This window comes from Heterodontus francisci, chromosome 1 (assembly GCF_036365525.1).
Source record: "Heterodontus francisci isolate sHetFra1 chromosome 1, sHetFra1.hap1, whole genome shotgun sequence".
Classification (NCBI taxonomy): Eukaryota; Metazoa; Chordata; class Chondrichthyes; order Heterodontiformes; family Heterodontidae; genus Heterodontus; species Heterodontus francisci.
Genome location: NC_090371.1, coordinates 154,195,069 through 154,216,894, shown reverse-complemented (window position 1 = coordinate 154,216,894; position 21,826 = coordinate 154,195,069). Strand labels below are relative to the sequence as shown.

Sequence of the window (21,826 nt, the reverse complement as noted above, 5' to 3'; positions counted from 1 at the left end):
GCTGTCCCCCTCTATGTCATCAGGGGCGGCTGTTCGCCCCCTCCATTTAAATGAATCCCCGCACAAAATATTGTGGGGGCTCAGCCAGGCACAAGTTGTGCATGTGCCGCGCCTTCTTTCAAGCTCACCACCAAAAGTGTGTGGCGTGCTTATAAAATTCAGCCCCGCATTCTTGAATTCCATTCCTGAACTCTTCTCCTCCCCTTCATTTGAGCCTGTTTAAACATAGTTCTTTGACTAAGATTTTGGTCACCCTTCCTAATATCCATTTTTTCCTTGTAGACCTGGGGATGTTTTTTTCTACATTCGAAGCCCAATGTAATGAATGTTTGTTGTTCTGACTATGTATGCAAATGGGCATGAATGACAGTTATCTGGAATTAGGCCTCTGCACAACTCATCAATTTGAGGTCGATTTGGAAGAAACTTTTAACAATTTGGTACAATCATGCCTCATACCACTGTAACATGAAGATTGCTTCAAGTCAGTTAAATATAACACCCCTACATTCTGCTGCAGTCACTCTCCATATTGCCAATGGCCAAGACTTCCATATGTCCTGTAGCTATTGTGGTGTCTTCAAATTTTAGAATTTATTTTTCAAATGTAATTTTTTTTCATACTTTAGCACAAACCAAACAGATTTGAAAACATAACAGAAGTTTAAGTAAACTTGTAACAGTATCTCTAAAGTTTTCCCCAATTCATAGTATTTCTACCCATTCCTCTCACACTCTTAAACAAGACTTACACAAAAGGGGCCAAAACTCATTAGTATTTAACTTCATTAGTATTGAGAAGAGTGCAAAAGTTTCACATCCGCCTTCATCTAGTTTTCAGAGTTTCACCCAAGAATTGCGAGAGACAAATCAAATACAAGAGATAATGCAGCTGAGTTTCCTCAAGGGTACTCCCACCTGGCTGCTGTAATTTCAATAGCTGAGCCACAGAAAAACAGGATATCTGGTGTTTACATGTCTCTTCGATTGAAGCAACAGCGGATAAGTAGATTTCCCAGCCCAGAAAGTCTCTCCAATATGCCAGCTTCAATTGGCTGTCTTATACTGTAGTGCGTGAAATATTATGAAAGGACAATTAAAATGGAAGAATTTTCCTTCTATTAATGAATGAACTAAGATGCTCAGAACTATAGTTAGAATGCAGAAAGCACGTGACATATCAGTGACCTGGAGGTTTGACAATTAGTTGCAAATCACTTGGTTGGCACATTTAACAGGTTGCTAATAGATTTACAAGTTTTGGCATTTATTTCGGGTGCATATCCAATTTCACTGTACCCAGAATAAACTGTATAAAGTTATGCATGTGCTGAAGTGGAAGCATATTGTAAATATCAATCAATATTAGGGTTGTGCTCAAAACTTATTCACTCCTTTTGAGAATCAGTTTCTTTCCACGGTCAGGGTTTGGGCGGACTTAATCATGACTGAGCACACGTTAAGAGGGGAAGCAAGCACAAAGGCTGAGAGTGTAGGAACAGCAAATTGGAGCAGGCCTAAGTATTAGCAAGGTCAGAGACAGTAAAGTGAAACAAACAGGCAGCAGGAGTGGTAATGGAATGGTATCCTGTTGAGCACAGGCACTGATGTATATTTGAGGCAGGCGGACTAACAGAAAAAGTGAACCAAGTCGCGGTCTTGGATACTTGTGATGATCAGTCAAATGTCAATTCAATCAGAGGATAGGAATATGCTGGTCCTGGTTGTCGACCAAGCACTGGAAGTATTAAGTTCAAGAGTGAACTTATTAGCTAGCCGCCTAGTGCGGGGTTCGTGGTTGGTGAGGTCAGACTGCTGGAACAATACAAGAAAAGCCCAGCAAAATGGAACAGACAGTATATAGTGGGCCTATATTCTCTGGAGTTTAGAAGACTAAGAGACGATCTAATTGAGACATACAAGATTTTGAAAGGGCTTGATAGGGTAGAAGCGGAGGAGATTGTTTCCACTGCTCGGCGAATCTGAAACGCGGGGGCACAGTCTCAGGATAAGGGGCCAATCATTCAGGACTGAGAAGAGGAGAAATTACTATACTCAAAGGGTTGTGAATCTTTGGAATTCTCAACTCGAGAGATTGTGGATGCTTCATCATTGAATACATTTAAGGTTGAGATAGATAGACTTTTGGTCTCACGGAGAATCAAGGGATATGGGGAGCGGGCAGGAAAGCGGAATTGAAGCCCAAGATCAGCCATGATTGTATTGAATGGCGGAGCAGTTTCGATGGGCCATATGGTCTACTTGTGCTCCTATTTCTTGTGTTCCAGTCATTATGGACTGGCTAGAATTTACAGCAGACAGTGCACTGAGCACGGTAGCAATGAGAAGTGAAGAGTGAGACAGCTCCAATATCAGGTTGGCAACAGATGGCAGTAGATGTGGAAGGCTGCAATGGGAGTCAGCAAGGGAGCAATTTTGTGAGGTGCCATGTACTACCACCTCACCTTATTTAATGATTCATTTATTTGCCATTTATAAGTACTGCAATAGCACTGCTTAATGCCTTCAATAAAAGCAAAACAATCTTCCTGCATTATTTTATGTACCTATCTTACTTTTTAAAAAAAAATAAACTGGTACTTGATCTTCACAATGCATTGCTGTATGCGATATACATGCTATTGTACTTTGTGAAGTTTACTGAATAGAGTGGGTTGTAGATGACCCTGTTCTAACAAGTCCAGGAGGTAGCAGTGTTAATGCACATTACTGTCCTTTATCCACTTTGTTGGTATCTATTGAGATTTTGTTGCACCACCAGAGCTAATGCTGCTATCTAAATTCATTTCACTCCAAGCACTAATCAACTTTATCCACATTTTTCATTTGATAGCTTGTAGCACTGAGAAGTCACATCAAGGACATACTCCTGATGGTGGAACAAGTTTGTTTATAGATTTACTTGATTGCGAAATGAAAAATGTTGATACTTACAATCTTTCCAGGTATATCTGTCCAACAAATGAATGATTCTTCAACTCTGTTAATTTATTGCTGCTCAGGATCCTGTCCAAAAAAAAAATAAATCAAAAATTGAAATAAAAACCAATACCATCCACTGATTCCAGAGAGTGTTACAAACTTCACAGCCTGCTATATGGCATGCACTTCATGGTCACATTAACCTTACTTCTTGTGTCTCAATTTTCAGTCACACTTTGTGTCAAAATTTGTAATGGAAACATTTTCGATAAGGGCTAAAACCTCTATCAGCATTTCCTGTCACACTATTAATTGCAGGCCTCCGGAAAGTAGTGGCATTGTTCCAACTCCCTGATCCCGTCACATAAATACTCTTATCACATTGCAACACAGTTTGTAAGAGGCAACTGCAATCTTCAACCTTATCTGAGTTTGTATGTGAATGCAATACTATTGTGCTATTTGAAACTGTTTTCTACCAGTACATTTTCTACAAGCTACTTTACAATTAGACTAAATTAAATGTACTATTTACTAAAAGTTTTTTAAAATTACAATCAAAGCGTTTCTGCCATCTGTTACTTGATTCTGCTACACTCTGAATGTTGACAATTAGGCCCCGAGCCCAGAGGACTATTCTCTATACTGGCACGGTCTTACGCCCCATTTCTTGTTCAACTCAACTCTGCCCTGTTGTCATATAAATTCCAGCCCTGGTTCTGCTTCCATTGGTGCTGCAGTCTTACTCTCCCCTTAGCAAATCTCATCTCTTACCATCTCAGACCTGCCTTTACCCTGCTCAGATTCCCATGGACACACTCCAGGAAAACTCCTAACACTGCACCACTTATTGTTGGCACAAACCTTCCAGCTATACCTGGGACTCCAAGGCCTACTTCCTATATAGTGCCATAACAGTGTTCCTACCCATTACCTCTCCAACCTATGAACTGTTCTGCTAACACTGATTTTGCCTTCTCTACTGCCAGTTTCACACTGTTTCCTCCACAATCTGAGCCTGATCTACTTCCATAAATTTCCATTTCACCAATTCTGCTTAATTTGCAGTAAGTCACTGCAACACCTCCCCCCCCCATCCTTAAGAAAACTTTTCAATCACCATTCTATCCCAACTTTATTCCACACTCTTGATTTTAATTAAATCTCACATTTTCTTCTGCTTAATCCACATTTTTCATACCACTGGAGAAAAGCTTTAATTAATTACATACTTTTTTTTCATTCACAGGATGTGGACCTTGCTGGCAAGGTCAGTATTTATTGCCTATTACCAACTGCCCTCGAAAAAGAGATGGTGAATTCTTCTTGAATTGCTTCAATATGTGTGGAGAAGGTACTCCCAGAGTGCTATTAGATAGGGAATTCCAGGATTTTGACCCAGTTTAGGAGGTGCTGTTGAAAAAGCCTTGGCAAGTTGCTACAGTACGTCTTGCAGATGGTACACATTGCAACCAAGGTGTACTGGTGATGGAAGGGATGGAATGTTTCAGGTGGTGTATGAGGTGCCAATCAAGTGGGCTGCTTTGTCCTGAATAGTGTCGAGCTTCTTGAATGTTGTTGGAGCTGCACTCATTCAGGCAAGTGCGAAGTATTCCATCATACTCCTGATTTGTGTCTTGTGGATGGTGGAAGGGCTTTGGGGAGTCAGGTGATGAATCACTTGCTGCACAATTCCCAGTCTCTGACCTGCTCTCATAGCTACAGTAGTTATGTGGCTGGTCCAACTAAGTTTCTGAACTGGAGTATGTTGATGGTGGGGGAATTCAACAATAATCATCATCACTGGCAAATATCTCACTTCTGACCTTATGGTGGAGAGAAGGTTTGATGAAGCAACTAAAGATGGCTGAACCTAGGGCACTGCCCTGAGGAACTCATGCAATAATGTCCTGGGGCTGAGAAGATTGGCCTCCAACAATCACAACTGTCTTGCTTTAGGTATAACTGCAGCCAGTGAAATGTTTCCCCCTGATCACCATGGACTTAGAATTTTACGAGGGTTCCTTGATGCCACACTCATTCAAATGCTGCCTTGATGTTAAGAACAGTCACTCCTACCTGCACTGCAACAGGTAGATTGGTCAAGTATATTTTTCCCTTGTGTTGGTTCTCTCACTACCTGCTGCAGCTACATCCTTCAGGACTCATCCAGAACAGTCAGTAATGGTGCAACCGAGGCACTCTTAAATGAACATGAAGTCTCCCACCCAAGTACATTCTGTGCCCTTCCTACCCTCAGTGCTCTTTCCCAAGTGATGTTCAACATGGAGGAACACTGATTTATCAATTGAGAAAGGGTGTAGATGGTAATCAGTAGGAGGTTTCCTTGGTTATGTTTGACCTGATGCCATGAGACTTCTTGGAGTCTGAAGTCAACTTTCAATGGGGGAGCAGAGGAGAGGAGGTGGATAAGGAGAAGGAAAGAGAGTGAAGGAAGAAGAGAGAGGAAGAGATAAGGAGGAGGAAAGGGGAAAAGTGGAGGAGAGGGTGGAGTGGAAGGAAGGAGAGATAAGAGAGATAGGGAGGTGGAAGAGGCAGAGAAAAAAAAGATGTGGAGGACCAGAGCAGGGGTTAAGATGAGGGTTAGAACTAGGGGGATGCCAGTGGGTGCAGGGTGGGAAGGTGTCCAAGAGGGTTGGATGTGCTTTAGTGGGACAGGAATGGCCACATGCCTCAGTCATGGGGCATCTCCCCTCATTGGGGTGGCAGTCGAGAGCATGGAACAGTGGCTGATTGCTGGGGGAAAAATGTTTTAATTAGGTAGGAAGAGGCACTTCAATGGGGGTTGAAAAGGACTGTGTGAAAAATAAGTTGTAAAAACTTGAACAATGGGGCAGGTAGAGAGTTTGGAAAGGTGCCTCAGTTGGAGAGTGGCAAAATGCCTCAGTGGGGTTGCCAGAACATTGGGCCTCATTGTTGGGGACAAGAGTACACCAGTGGCAAGTGTACGAAAAAGGATAAAGGTCTGCTAAAGATGATTACTGATAGGGGTTGGAAAAGTGCGTGGATGATGGTGAATGTGCACAACAACTGATTTGAGGGTAAGTTTGGTAGGCTGCTACAGTGCTTCAAGGAGGAGGAGGAAAGAAAATTGCTACCTAGATTAAAAGATTTGATTTATGTGCTACCAGTTTTTCTAAACCACTTTGACAACACATTTTTATGCTGTACATATTATTCAGATTCATTCATGTCTCAATTCTGAGAATTCACCACTTGGTGGAGCCACTGTTTAAATGTTAACTTTTCAGAAAGCAAGAACTCCATTATTAAAAGCTTTAGGCAGGTATCCACTTTTTCAATGTTTAGAAGATCTCGGGGCAGCCCAATTTCTTCAGCACCAACAGGTCAATTTTTATTTTTACAAATTGTAACTGCCTCAATTTGGTTAAGTTTCACTGGTTCAGTACTTAAAATAAAAAGTTCTGAGGGCTCAATTTTCCAAATTTGCTGAAAAGCATACCTGCGCTGGCCCTTGATGTTAATTTGCTCAGGTCACAGAACCACACAGCAGTCATGCAGACACATAACACTACACCGATCCTACACAAATTAGCCACCATGTAACTTTACCTGACAACACCATCTAAAAGTGTCATATCAATTATTGTGACACCTATGTATTTGAACATAATTGATTATTTCCCAGCTTTCTTTTCCACCTACAATTACATTGCTTTTCCAACTTTGTTTCATTCTTTCTCCAACTTGTTTTCCACTGATTTATTTCTTTTCAACTTTGATAACCCATGGTATTTCTTACTACCCAAGAAACTTACTACTCGAGAGACAATCCCTGTTTGAGAAGCCCAGAAGCTGCCAATTAATACTCACAGCTGGAGAAGGCCCCAATTTAATTTATCCATTCCCTATTTTCAAAATTTTTTTGTTTTCCTAATTGCATCATTCCCAGCTGCCAGGCAAGCCACCTCTATTGACAAGGCTACCAGTGGTACTTACCCGCTACCATTGGCAACGAGCACAAGAACTCCATTGGCCCATATGCTTGCACCATTTTCTACATCTTCCCATTGCCCCAGAAACCAGCAGCTGTCATTTACTCTCGAGATCTTCCCCACTAGCTTTCCTTATTTATTTCCTTTCAGTCTGCAATGCCAGATTGCATTGTTTCTTCACTAACTTTGCTGATTTATTTTCTCTCTTCAGTTTCACCAGAGTTTATTTAGTTAAAAGTTTTTTTTTAAACATTTAACTTTGTGCTGGCTCTTGGCAGCCTGAGAGGCCTGTTGCCAAGATTATGCAATTAAAATTTCTCCCCCAGCTACTATTGCTTTACCCAACTCAATTTCTCCTTTTATTTCATTTAGAACAAGCCAGTTGTATTAAATTACATAAAGCAAACTACAGGATATCTACCAGCTACTTAAATAATGGGTGAAAAATGTCAGCAAGATGAAAATCCCATAATACATCAAACTGAACCTTAGGCCCTGATAATAACTGCAAGGCTGGAAAGGAGCAGACATTAAAGCTAAAAGTCATTAAAAATAAAGGCATGCTTAACATGTTTTAAGGAACAACCCTCCTCCTGAATGCCGGTTAGTCTCTAGCGCCCCAACCTGCCCCTGTGAAAAGCAGAAGTGGGTGGGTTACCCATTTTGTTACTTATATCCCCACATCTGCCCTGGGGGATTAAAATCCCCATGCCCACATGTCACAATCTGGATATTTTAGCGCCGGTAGTCAATGACCTTTCCCCATTCCACCCTGGTTGTTTTGATGAAATCTACTCAATGCTGATCATAACTGATTCATTCAAACTCTTGCTTCAATCATCAGTTGATTTTAATGAACAATTGAAACTCCTTTTGCCACAAGATCAGGTCTCAATACTCATTTTGTGTCACTTACAGTACTTGCACTACTATAAATCTGTGAAGTCCTATAGGGTTCAACAATTTACACATAACAGAGGCAAGAGTTACTTTTGAGTCATATGACTACATGCAAGAAGTGCCATCTTTGGTTACGGCATAATTGTTTACAATATTAAAACATATGCTCTTAAAGTACAAATATTTGTTTCACATCACCAGGATACTTATCTTTGATCTCTCACATGCTAATAACTTGTATTGGTGTCTTTCATTGTCCAAATGTATTGTACGATGTTTCACAAACTGGAAGACATTAGCCTGCCTACTGCTCAATAGTTTTAATGGCTTTCACTAAAATTAGTTGTGACATATTTCTGTATTATACCTATAGTGTTTATTATCTGTATTGCTCAACACTAGTTTCGCACCATTTCATACTCAACTAATGGAAAAACCTTAAATAATATTCCAAACTTGTTGCCATTACAAATGATACATATCCAAATCTGACCAAAAATTCCAATAAAGTTTTCCTTATTTAGTATTACAGCTCCATTCTATTTTCCTTTTCATAAAAATCAGATTGCTCATTTTCTATTCAGAGTATTTAATTAGAGTCCAACTTTCACATCGTAGAATCTTCAATCTAATTAAAATGTTCCAAAGCATTTCACAAAGCTGAAAACGGACATCACAAAAGTGACAGAGAAAAGCTTAGGAAGGTAACCAAAAAGTTAGTTTTGAGGAGGTTCTTTGAAGAATATGAGAGAAGTACACAGGGCCTTCAGTCACCTTGTCCAATGATCAAGAATGATCTCCATAAACCACTACTCTAAATTACAAGCTTTCCGTCAGGAAAGAGAAGAGTTGCCGTATCAAATCAAGCACAAGAAAAATATAGTTTTAATGACATATACAGTAATATTATTGTATTTCACTACATAACAGGTATTTGAAAGAGCCACTTCCATTCAACAGAATGAAATTTTAAAGATGTGCCTACACTTTAAAAGGTTAATCACTTTCGAATGTCCCAAGAACATGACCATTATATAAATTCATGTCCATTTTAGCTTTCATCTGCAATTAATGCAACAATGAATAGCTGCTTTGCTTAAATAGTGAACTTGCCTTTACTTTTTATGTGCCTTGAGGAGGCATTCTTATGAATAGTTTCTTGAGTTTCTAGGGCAAGAAGCTGTTATGTAATACTGTAGACTAAATTGGCTCAGTATTACTCTCTGATGATCATAGCCAACGTCTGTCAAGTAGAACTTTGAGTATCAGCTGTGGCTCAGCTGGTTGCATTCTCACATCTGAGAGTCACAAACTTCCGGGTTCAAGTCCCACTTCAGAACTTGGGCACAAAAATTAAGGAGCACTGCACTGTCAGAGGCATCATCTTTCAGAAGAGATGTTAAATTGAGGCCCCATCTGCTTACTCGGGTGGATGTAAAAGATCCTATGGCATTATTTTGAAAAAGAGCAGGGGAGTTATCCCCAATGGCCTGGCCGAGATTTATGCCTCAATCAACATCACAAAAAGAGATTATCTGGTCATCATCACATTGCTGTATGTGGGAGTTTGCTGTGTGCATACTGGCTGCCGCGTTTCCTGCATTACAACGGTGACTACACTTCAAAAAGTACTTACTTGGCTGTAAAGTGCCGAGATGTCCAGTGGTCGTGAAAGGCTCTATAAAAATGCAAGTCCTTTTTTTAAAAACAGCATTTGTGTTGTTAATGTGAAAGATTGTACCAAACCAACACGTCTCCCTTCCGATGCTTTCCTTAAATTGTTTTTTAAAATCGTTAAAATGCAGCAAATTAAATATTACAATAACACATCAATTAGTTGGATGAATCCTTATGCTGTTTTGTGCAATAAGGAATGTGAGCTGTATAGGTGCAAATTGAGCATAGCCGTCATTCAAAAGACCCTGCCACTTTCAGAGATGATTAGAGAAAACACAGAGAAATATATAATATAAATATATATATATATATATAAATAAATAAATAAATGTGTCTAAAACTGAAGGAAAGCCACACATTTTCTGAATCCTGCCTCACTGCCAAAAAGGGAGGGGAAGTCAAAAGAAAGCAAGAAAATGAATTGGTAAATACATTGTCTACTTCTAATACTAAATATGGTAGCACAGTTCCCAGGGCAAGTGGGAGTCATTGGGGAGCATAGATGGGGCGAGGGTTAGGTGCAATTGGGAAAGAGATATGATTCTTTGAAGCAGAAATGTTGAACAATCTTTGAGGGGTGGGGGAGCGAGGGCAAGAAAAATGTCCAATGTTAATACCTTTATTCATGTATTTTTCAATATTTGAAAAATGTCAATGTGGTAGGGTGCATATTTCAAATTCAAAGAGTACTTGATCCTGCAAACAAAGGGAGAGGCAGTACCTCTAATCCAAAATATAATCCATATAAATGTTTTAATGGCGAAAAAGTCAGAGAATGTCTCCTCCTCACTAGGAAATACTTTGGTTGATCAGTTATAAAGGCAGTTAGAGACCTGTCATGTTAGCTCTCCAAACCGCTAAAGAACCGCCTACATGACTTGAGTCCCAGCTGGTTCCTAGCGTTATATTTAAATGCTAGGATTAGCACACCAGAGCCAAAAAAGGAAATTGATCCTCTCTCAGTTTCATGGCTGTCAGCCAGAGGCAGCTGAGATGGAGAAGTCTAAGATGATCTTTTTACATCAGGTGAAACAAAGAATTCTCCTCCAATAAGAAAATTTAGATTCATACTTATTTAATTTAAATAGGAAAGCTCTGAAATATGTGTCTAGGGCAAGTTTCACTTGAGCAGTATAATACAGAAACCCCCTCCAATACTGTGGTTTGAAGTTCAGAGCTTGTAACAATTTAGCCTCTAGCAGTTTGTTACCTTCGTCTACATCCAAATTCAAATGTTTGTCTGCTAATAGAAGGCTGTTTTGGACTGTGTTACTCAATTTACCTTTGCATAAAGATAAAAAAGTAGGTTTGATATCTGATTTGAACATGTTGGTTACCAGTCTAATGTAGCACTTGTGAAATTTTGCACTTGTACAATGCTCAAACTAGATAGATGAAAATGGACACTGAAAACGAGAATAGATGGAACGGATTTAAGAGGCAAAACCAGATGTGGAAAGCCATGGAGAAATTTGAAGGAGTAAGTATTTTCAAACTGATGCGTAGGAACACAGAGAGCCTGCCTAGTATGGATATAATGGAAGTGCAGGGTTTCAACTGAGTAAAACAATTAGTGACATGATGATGAATTATTCCCCGTGGAAGGTGGAAGTAGGGAGGCCAGCTGGAATAGCATTTGGAAAGTCAAACCTTCAGGTAACTGACATGAATCAGAGTTTCTATTGCAGAAAGGAGGAGTAGAGAGGAGGAGACAGGCATAATTAGGAAGGTGGAAGAAAACAGTCTTAGTGACAGAATGGATGTCAGGAAGAAAACTCAGCTCGAAATCAAAAACTGTATTTCAAAAATAAGGTGGAGGAAATTTTGACTTATCCAAAACTAGATGCTAAAAAGACAACTGCAAGGACCGACAACTGACCCAGTGTCATCACATGCAGCAAGACGCATACAACATTCACAAGTGCCAGGTAATGACCATCTCCATTGAGAGAGAATCTAACCATTTCCCCTTGACATTCAATGGCATTACCACTGCTGAATCCCCCCACCATCAACATCCTGGGAGGGTTACCATTGATCATAAAAACTTAACTGAATCAGCTGTATAAATATTGCGGCTACAAGAGGAGGTCAGAGGCTGGGAATTCTGTGGCAAATAACTCACCTCCTGATTCCCCAAAATCTGTCCACCATCTATAAGGCACAAGTCAGGAATGTGATGGAATACTCTCCACATTGTTATGAAGGTGCTTCTGTTTTTGTTAAAATATATTTCTTGAAGGAATTCATAGTCAAACTGAATAAATGTTGGACTTTTTTTTTTCTCAAGAGTGTCATTAAGAGCACACTGAAGAAACTGAATTGGCAACAATGTTTACTGGTCGGCACATGACTCAAGTAAAAGATAGAAGAGAAACCCTGGTAACAGGGGAAGAAGTGGGCAGAGAAGTGACAAGCGCCCCTTGATGTACAAGCCCAACAGCAGCAGCGCACACCTGGGAGCAAAGTCACAAGCTTTTTGGTTGTAGTGTCTGTGCGTTTTTACTTTCTGGAACGAGTGGCTGATAAAGTTAGCCTGAAGAAGTGCCACAAAGGAACAGACCAGATTATTGCTGAATGTTTAAAAAGTCAAGTCTGCTGAAGAGTTAAGGAAGGAGAGAAGACCACAACCCAGCTCACTTTCCAGCAACACTTTAAAAGACCCTGAGAGATCCACTGTGTCAATTCATCTGGTCCTATCTTTGAAGAAAGTTTACTAAATTACTTTTCCATGCCACCTGAAAAGAGCTGTTCTAAAAGATCTCAGTGACCCATCCATATCTACTTAGAAATTAGACTGCCAGTTTTCGAACAACTTATCTCACCCGCTGTATTCAAGAATGAGCAAGTAATCTGCCCAAATGTTTTTTTGGCTGTAACAGAGCTCTGAATTTAAAACTCCCTTTTATTTTTCGGTTAATACGTGTGTGTGTGTGAGGGGCTAAGGTTATAACAAAAAAAGGAGACTTTAAAATTTTCAATCTGTGTGTTTATGCTTTACTTCATTGCTAGTTAAGACTTGTTTTATAATGAGCTGATAATTTTATTGTTCATTAAAGAAACCTGGTTAGTGTGTTATAATTTGGGAAAAATATGATTGACCATATTGATAAGTGGGAAAATTTTTTGAATCTATTGTGACCTGTGGGGAAGTGGGACTAGAATACACAGTGCATTCCTCGGTATTAATACAATAATTGGGGGCTCTTTTGCTGGGATAAACCCAATGCTAACAATGTATAATTCTAAGTGGGGTGATAATAATTTAAAAAGAAAAAAGAAAAACTAACAGGTTTCTTGTGTAATAGAGTAAATGTTACACCACCAGAACGTCTTTAACAGTTGCTGCAACTTTTCTGGGGAAGGAGGATGTATCAGAGTGATCTGAGGAACTTAGTCAAGGTTAAATTAAAAGAATTTGGCAGAACTGTTGGTGTTAAGAGTTAAGGAGCTAAGAAAGAAGACATAATTGAAGTAACAGCACAGCATTTAAAACTGGAAGAAGAAAGTAAAACAGAGGGTAGTGTAATTGAATTAGCTAAACTTCAGTTACAAATGAAAATAACTTGAGCTTGGAAGAGAATTTACAATTTAAAAAAATGAACTTGATAGAGGGGAAAATGAGAGAGAAAGGGTACCAGATTAGAAAGCTGGAACTAAGTCAAAAGAATGGTCTTGACTCCAGTGAAAATGCTGGTGGGGAAAAGTCCGTCTCCAGCTCAGGACCCAGTGCAGAGATATTTAAATTTGTACAAGCCCTCCTGAAAATTGAGGAAAGGGGTGTAGCGGCATTTCTTTTGAAAAGGTAGCGAAACAGTTGAAGTGGCCAAAGGAAAGCTGGACACTGCTAATGCAAAGTAGGCTGATGGACAGAGCTCATGAAGTTTATGCCATGCTTTCTGAGGCGGAGCGTGCAGATTATGCGATAGCAAAAAAGGTTATTCTCGCTGCATATGAGGTAGTCCCTGAAGCGCAACGACAAATTTTGGAACCTCCAGAGATTATCTGAGCAGACTTACAAAGAATTTGAGAGGGTAAAGCAAATTAATTTTGATCATTGGATATAGGCACTAGAGATGGAAGTTACATAGGAGAACCTTAGGGAATTAATTCGCCTGGAAGAATTTAAACATTCACTCCCTCCATTAGTAAGAACCCATGTAGAGAACCAGAAGTTTTCAAAGGCCAGACAGGCAGCGGAAATTGATGATTAGGCTTGTCTATAAGCCCAAACCCTTTGTCCGTCACCCCCATAAACCAAAGAAGGATAGAAAGTGGGAGAGTGAAAGGAAAGCAAGTAGCCGGGGCAAGACTCCTCAGGCCAGAAAGGAGGATACCGAGGGTGGAAGTAAGGAGGTCTTCAAGCCTAAATGTTACAAGGTGTTATCTTTGTGCAGAATGCTGGAAGTTGCAGGGTAAACACATGGGACTTATTGGGGTGCACAGGCCAATGCAGTGAAAGGGGGCCTGACTGGGGGTATGACAGATCAGGCTGTAGCTCTGATTGCAGCTGTAAGGCCAAATACAAAAACGACTGTGAGTGCAGGACTTGTGAAAAGAGTTATATGGAATTCTATCGAAAGGAAAAGTAACTCCTTACCCCTTAAGTGAGGCAGGCAAACCTATAGTTTTACTTAGGGATACAGAGCCACCAAAACTCTTTTACTGGGGAAAGACATAACATTTCCACCAGAGACACTGAACGCTAAGGTTTTAGTGAATGGTATTGACGGGGAGTATATACCCATACCTTTGTATCAGATGCACCTGGAGTGCGACCAAGTGTCTGGAACAGTAACTGTCAGTGTCATCCATAGTTTGCCAGTAAACAGAGTTGACCTACACCTGAGGAATGACATAGTAGCTTCTCCAGTAGTCATGGAGAAACCAAATGAAGTTCAAGAGATGGAACAGTTACAGGAAAAGTTTCCAGAAATTTTTCCTTCATGTGTAATCACCCGAATAATGGCTAAACAAGCTCCATCGTCGGAGGTAAAATTGGAACCACCGTCAGACGGCCAAATATCAAACTTCCTTTGGGGATTTGGATAATCCAAAGTAAGTATTTAATAAGTCTTCTCTGATCACAGCTCAGCAAGCTGATCCAGAGCTAAATAAAGTGGCCCAATCAGCTTGAACAGAAGCTGAGGTACAGGAGTTCCAGAAGACTATTATATTAAAAGTGGAGACCTCCTCACAGACCTGTGGACAAAGAATGGACGGTTGTTCATCAAATATCGCCGGGTACTACTAAGGATGGTGCATGAAATTCCTATCATGGGATATGTGGGGATCCGGAAGACCAAATCACATATAAGTCGACATTCTTACTGGCCAAGTCTTTCCAAGGACATGGTGCAGTTTTGTAAAATGTGCCATACGTGCCAGATGGTGGGAAAACCACAACCTGCCATAAAACCAGCACCTCTAATTCCCATACCAATTATTGGGGAATCATTTAGTAGGGTGTTGGTAGACTGTGTAGGACCTTTACCAAAAACAAAAGTGGGACATCAATATATACTCACTATTATGGATATTGCGACTTGGTTCCCAGAGGCCATTCCCTTGAGTTCAATTTCTGCTAAGGTAGTGGTAGAGAAGTTAACCCAGTTCTTCACTAGATATGGGCAGCCGATTGAGGTTCAGTCGGAGGAAGATTCCAATTGTAAGTTTAAAATTTTTCAAGAAGTTATGGGTAACTTAGGTATAACACAGTTAAAGTCTTCAGCATACCACCCAGAGACACAGGAAGCTTTAGAAAGGTACCATCACACCCTCAAAACGATGATCAGGGCATACAGTCATGAATATCCTCATGATTGGGATAAAGTGCTAGAATTTTTTTTGTTTGCCACCAGGGTTTCACCTAATGAGTCTACTGGTTTTAGTCCTTCTGAATTAGTTTATGGACATGAGATAAGAGGTCCTCTAAAACTAATTAAAGAAAGGTTTTTGGAACAGAGGGATGAATCTTCTGTGCTGAATTCTGTGTCCGTGTTCCAGGAACAGCTCACGAGAGCTTGCAAAGTGGCTCAGGAATACCTTAAAGCTTCACAAACAATTATGAAGAAATAGGCAGACAACATGCTAGGACCCAAACATTTCAACCAGGGGATGAAGTGCTGGTATTACCGCCTTTACAGGGTGAATCACTGAAATCTCAGTTCAATGGTCCACATAAAGTCGTCAAGAGAATTGGTGAAGTAAATTATTTGATTGACACCCCAGGCTGTTGGAAAAAGAATCGGCTGTGTCATATCAATATGTAAAAACATTATTATCGCGGGGAGGAGGATAAGCAAGCCCACGTATGTCAGATAGCAGGGACAGTGAAGGATGAAAGGGATAGTGAGGATGAGGCAGGAGGAGGCCTGGACAATCTCAAATTGAACCACCTACTATCCGGTTAGCTAATACTGAATTGTTAGGGAGATTGGACACTATGCTTTCATATTTCGATGCAGACCAACGAGAAGACTGAACAAGGCTACTCACATCCTTTATAGACTCTTTTAAATGCTAAGCCAAGATGTATAACCTTAGCCACACATTATGTGGATATAGGGGAATCAGTTCTTATAAAACAGCATCCTTACCACTTGGATCGAGAGATACAGGCCCAGGTAAAAGCAGAAATCCAATAGCTGTTGGAGAACCACCTAATTGAACCCAGTCAAAGCAGCTGGAGTTCATCAGTAGTATTATTGCCTAAACCTGACGGTTCAACTAGACTCTGCATAAACTACAGAAAAGTTAATGCATTAACAAAGACAGACTCCTATCCAATTTCTCACTTGGAACAAGTGGGGGCTGTGTTTGGAAGGTTGCAGTCGGCTGATGTGGTGATAGTCTTTGTGGAAAAATTTAAAGCCAGAATATTCCGATGGAGTTTACTATTCCAACCTTATCACTTGAAGACTGACCATGTTTATTTATTTAGAGATACAGCACTGAAACAGGCCCTTCGGCCCACCAAGTCTGTGCCGACCATCAACCACCCATTTATACTAATCCTACATTAATCCCATATTCCTACCACAGCCCCACCTTCCCTCAATTCCCCTACCACCTACCTATACTAGGGGCAATTTATAATGGCCAATTTACCTATCAACCTGCAAGTCTTTGGCTGTGGGAGGAAACCGGAGCACCTGGCGAAAACCCACGCGGTCACAGGGAGAACTTGCAAACTCCGCACAGGCGGTACCCAGAATCGAACCTGGGTCGCTGGAGCTGTGAGGCTGCGGTGCTAACCACTGCGCCACTGTTGTGGGCAAAAATAATGTTAGTGCAGATACTTTATTGAGAATCTAACTTTGTCTGAGTGAGCTGAATTAACAAAGAGCACAGAGCAGAATTGTATTGACAAGAGTGAATGAGTACGAGTGTAAAAATGTGTTTCAAAATTTATCTTCTATTTTTCCCTTACTTTTAATGAAACACATTTAAAAATTATGTTTCTTTCCTCTGAGGGTGAGGGTGGAGGTGTTCTGAAGATGCTTTTGTCATTTGCTTTTTTTTTTTCCAAAGGAATCCATAGTCAAACTGAATAAATGTTGGACCAGTTTTTTTCCCCCCCAAGAGAGTCATTAGGAGGACACTAAAGGAACTGGACTGGCAACAATGTTTACTGGTTGGCACATGACTCAAGTTAAAGACAGAAAAGAAACACTGGGAACGGAGAAGAAATGGACAGTGAAGTGACAAGCGCCCCTTGATTGGACAAGCCCAATAGCAGCAGTGCACACCTGGGAAGGCAGAAAACTCAAGCTTTTTGGTTGTCAGTGTGCTTTTACCTTCTGGAGTGAATGGCTGATAAAGTTAGCCTGCTGCTGAAGAAGTGCCACAGAGGAAGAGACTAGATTCTTGCTGAATGTTTAAAAAGTCAAGTCTGCTGAAGAGTCAAAGACGTCAAGGAGTCAATCAAGCTCACTTTCCAGCAACGCTTTAAAAGACCCTGAGAAGTCCACTGTCAACTTTCTCGTCGCCTATCTTTGAAGAAAGTTTGCTAAATTAAAAAGAGCGGTTTTTAAAAATCTCGGTGTCCCATCTACATGTACTCAGAAGTTAGACTGTATGCTAGTTTTGAAACAACATCCCATCTGCTGTTTTCTTCAAAAATGAGCAAGTAATCTGCCGAAGTGTTTTTCTTTTGCCTGTAACAGAGCTCTGAATTTTAAAAATCCCTTTTGTTTTTCAGTTAATTGCTGTGTGTACACGTCTGTGCATGTGTGTGTGTGAGAGAGAGAGAGAGAGAGAGAGAGAGAGAGAGACAGACAGTGTGAGGGACTAAGGTTTAAAAAAAAAAGGGGACTTAAAAAATTTCAATCTGTGTGTTTGTGCTTTAATTCATTACTAATTAAGAATTGTTTTATAATAAACTGAGAATTTTATTGTTCATTAAAGAAACCTGGTTAGTTTGTTCTATTCTGGGAAAAACAGAGAATATGACTGACCGTATTAATAAGAGGGAAAAATTTTTGAACGTGTTGTGACCTGTGCAGAAGTGGGACTAGAATAAACAGTACACTCCTCCCGTCTCAGTCATAACAACACGCCTGGAAGAACCTAGATACCATCCAGGAGAAAGCAGCCCACTTGATCAGCACCTCATCCAGCACTTTAAACATTCATTCCCTTCACCACCAGCACACAGTAGCAGCAGTGTTTACCATCTACAAGATGCACTGCAGTATATCACCAAGGCTCCTTGACAGCACCTTCCAAACTCACAACCTCTACCACATTGAAGGACAAGGGCAAAAGACACATTGGAAAAACACTACTGCGAGATCCCCTTCTAAATCACATACCCATCCTGACTTGGAACTAAATCATCGTTCTTTCACTGTCTCTCGGTCACAATCCGACACCACATAGATTGCAGCTGTTCAAGAAGGCAGCTCACCACCACCCTCTCAATGGCAATTAGGGATGGACAATACATACTGGCCTTGCCAGTGATGCTCACATCCAATGAGCAAATAAAACAACATAGGATTTTCAACCTGCTCCTCTGCTTCTAGATGATGTCACTAAAGGGAAATATCTAGATAAGGAAGATGACAGATGGATGGCTCTGCAAGGGATATTAATGGTGTGCATACAGGGAATGTAGGATGAAATCATTTGAGGATTGTCAGCACAATTATGAATATAAAAGAGCATGGAACCAAGAAAGACAACTGAGGAAAAATAATATGCTATTCTCCTCCAACATATCCCTTGCATCATTTACATTAGACATAAACATCAATACACATTATATCCCCCATCATCTGACTATTTAGCACCTGGATTTCAATAATGCTCTCTTTTTGGCTTACAATTTAAGGGACATCATTTCTACAAATGCAGAGGGTTTTTAAAAAAATTATTTAAATATCTAGCTGCTCCCTGGTTCATTAACTTCAACTAGTGTCGTCCCATCTGAGAGGAAAGTTGCAAACATCATGGGTGAAACTTTCAACTTCAGTAGGGGCATAAAACTGGAAGGATCAGATCAACTACTAATGCCTCCATTTTTCCTCAAAACCTGAATAGATGAGAAAATTGGACAGGGTGCATAATTGGTGGCCGATGTAATATTACAAGTTTTATTCCTCAAAGTTGAAAGTTCCACCCTCTGCTTATTCACAAGTCAGAACCAGTTAATTATAGACGAGCATTATCATTTGAGTCAAAGCTCAGAAAACCCCTAATGAGTGAGAAACTACTGCAATACCTCAGTACTAACTTACTATTTGCACACCAATCTAGCTTCAGATGAATAATGTTCACCATTTAATGCTCTTAATTTATAGTTCAGAAATGAAAGAACTCACTTGATCCTCGTTAAAAACATTTCAGGAAGTCTTCGCCACTATTACTAGATTTGGCATTCTAGCTTCGCTGAGTAGCTGACGTATCTAATAAGTTGCTAAAATGGATACATAAATTCCTCCGAAGACAGAAACACTAGTTTTGGGTAATTAGATATTGTTAGTTTTATTACAACATCTCTTTTTCAAGAAGAGTTTGCCTCCACTCAGCATCAGTGGCTGTGGATCCAATTAAAACTGGGATTCTCTTTACTGCTGACAGACTGGTTAACACACCAGCTGAAGGCCAGTGGCAACCGAAAACCATTAAACACTGGACAATAACTTTGCCAACACAAATTAATCTCATTGCCTGCTGCCTCCAAGACAACTTTCTTCATTTTCAAATCCACTCATTTGTTTGGTAATGACACCTTACTTACACAGTGGCAAACAATTACTACCAGTGATTGAAAAACTAGTGAAAGTGTGAAAATCCTCAAGAAAGCCCTACCTGTCACTGTCAGCAACCTCAGCTTTGCACAAAATAATTATTCAACTGAACACCAGGACTACTGAGCAGGCAACTAGGAAAGCACATTTCATGCTGCTGGACTCAGTACAGTTCAAGAAATGCAGAGCAGGAAATATGATTAGGATAGCCTATTCCACAACAGTGTTCACCACAAACAGCAAGGAGATGAAGTTAGGTTGTTGCTCTCCATAGATAATGCCTACAAGACAATGACAATTGTTACTGGCAGCCTTCCAGTTTTATGTCAAGAACACAAAAGCTGTGGAGTAACCAACTACCCTCAATATTCTTCTTCAGTCCAAACGTACACTCAGCATGCCACTCTTTCTAAACAGAGTTTGGAACTCCGCTCCTTGCATCCAGAAGTTTTAATGCAGCCGTATGAACACTTGATGAATTAGGTTGCTGGGCTATGAGCTGCTGAGCTGTGAAAAATTGGTTTTCCTTTGCAATGAAGTAAAAGATTTTATCATTAAAAAATAGATGCACTACAGCACAGCATTCCTCCTGCACTTAATTATAATCTCTCTGGATCCTTCTGTGCTCCTAGCAGAGAGAGATAATTTTCTAAGACCTCTATCTTTGGCACACATCGCTGCCTACCCTCATTATGCTATCTACTAACATAAAGCATTTGTACTAAGTTACATTTTCTAACTTCCTCGTCTTCCTTCCCAAACCACCTCTAAGATAGCTGAAGATCAGAAAATGTAACTGAACAGTACATTTTGTGATTGGTTTTTCAACTGTTATCTAGGCTACAGGGTATTTTAATTAATTAGTTTAAAATATGGAGATGATACAACCCAAAAAAAAGTTGCACTATAGCATATCATTCCTCTTGCACTTCAAATGTTTCTTCACTGGAATGTGCACTATTGATTAGAATCTTGGATATTGTTAAGTCCTAATCTGTAAAAAGATGTGTGTTTCTGGTTGCCTAGCAATTTTTCTAACAGCTGACTTGAATTCTCATTCATTTTAAGTTGGTCTCCTTCCAACAGCATAAGGACTAGAATTAAATACTATGTCAATACAGGATGAAATTTCAAAAGATAAATAATGTTTCTCACACAAGTAGTTTGAAGTTGCTCCTTTGAAAACATTTTTCAAAACATGATATCAATAAGTTGACATCTACAATCTATATCTGACAGAAAGCACAAGATTTTTTTGTTCAGACAGATTGCATAAAATAAGACTCCAAAAAACAACTAATGAAGATTTGAGACATTTGAAAACTTTTTAGATTACGTTCCCAATGTTGTTTTGAACATAAATATTTCAGAACAAAAAAGAGAAATTAGACAGAAGGATAATGAACTTGCTTTTGTTGCATAAATATTAGAATTTTAAGCACATTAACAGGTCATTCAGCCCAACGGGTCCATGCCAGCATTTATGTTCCAAAAATGCTTCCTCGCACCCCACTTCATTGAGCCCTATCTGGATATCCAGCTATTTCTTTCACCCTTATGTATTTCTCTAGCTTCCCTATACTATTTTTCTCAACTGCTCCATGTGGTAACAAGTTCCACATTCTCATCACTCTCCGGGTGAAGAGGTTTCTCCTGAATTCCATAATGAATTTATTCGAGACTATTTTATATTTATGACCCTTATTTTTGGACTCCTCCACAAGTGGAAACATCTCTATAACTGCCTTATCACAAATAAAGCTATCTATTAGGTCACCCCTCAGCCTTCTCAGTTCTAGAGAAGAGTCCCAGCCTGTTCAACCTTTCTCAATAGTTCCAACCTCCTCAGTTCTGATATCCTTGTAACTTTTATGGTACATTCCCCTGTGCCTGTTTATCCTTTTTCTTTTTGTAATTTGGAGACCAGAACACTACACAGTGGTTCCAAATGTGGTTCACCCAAGGTTCCATACCAGTTTAGCATAACTTCATTGGTTTTCAAATGTATTCTACTAGAAATTAACCAGAGTGCTTGGTTTGCATTTTTACAACAACTTGTATCTATATAGTGTA

At 39.9% G+C, this 21,826-nt stretch overlaps 1 protein-coding gene across 1 annotated transcript in view; it reads right to left on the bottom strand.

Annotated features, from left to right (window-relative positions):
- Positions 1-21,826, bottom strand: part of adgra3 (adhesion G protein-coupled receptor A3) — a 235,787-nt gene that overhangs the window by 149,581 nt on the left and 64,380 nt on the right. The window contains exon 2 of the mRNA XM_068037542.1: positions 2,956-3,027. Coding sequence (XP_067893643.1) covers positions 2,956-3,027 — 72 coding nt within the window. The remainder of the gene's footprint in view (positions 1-2,955; positions 3,028-21,826) is intronic.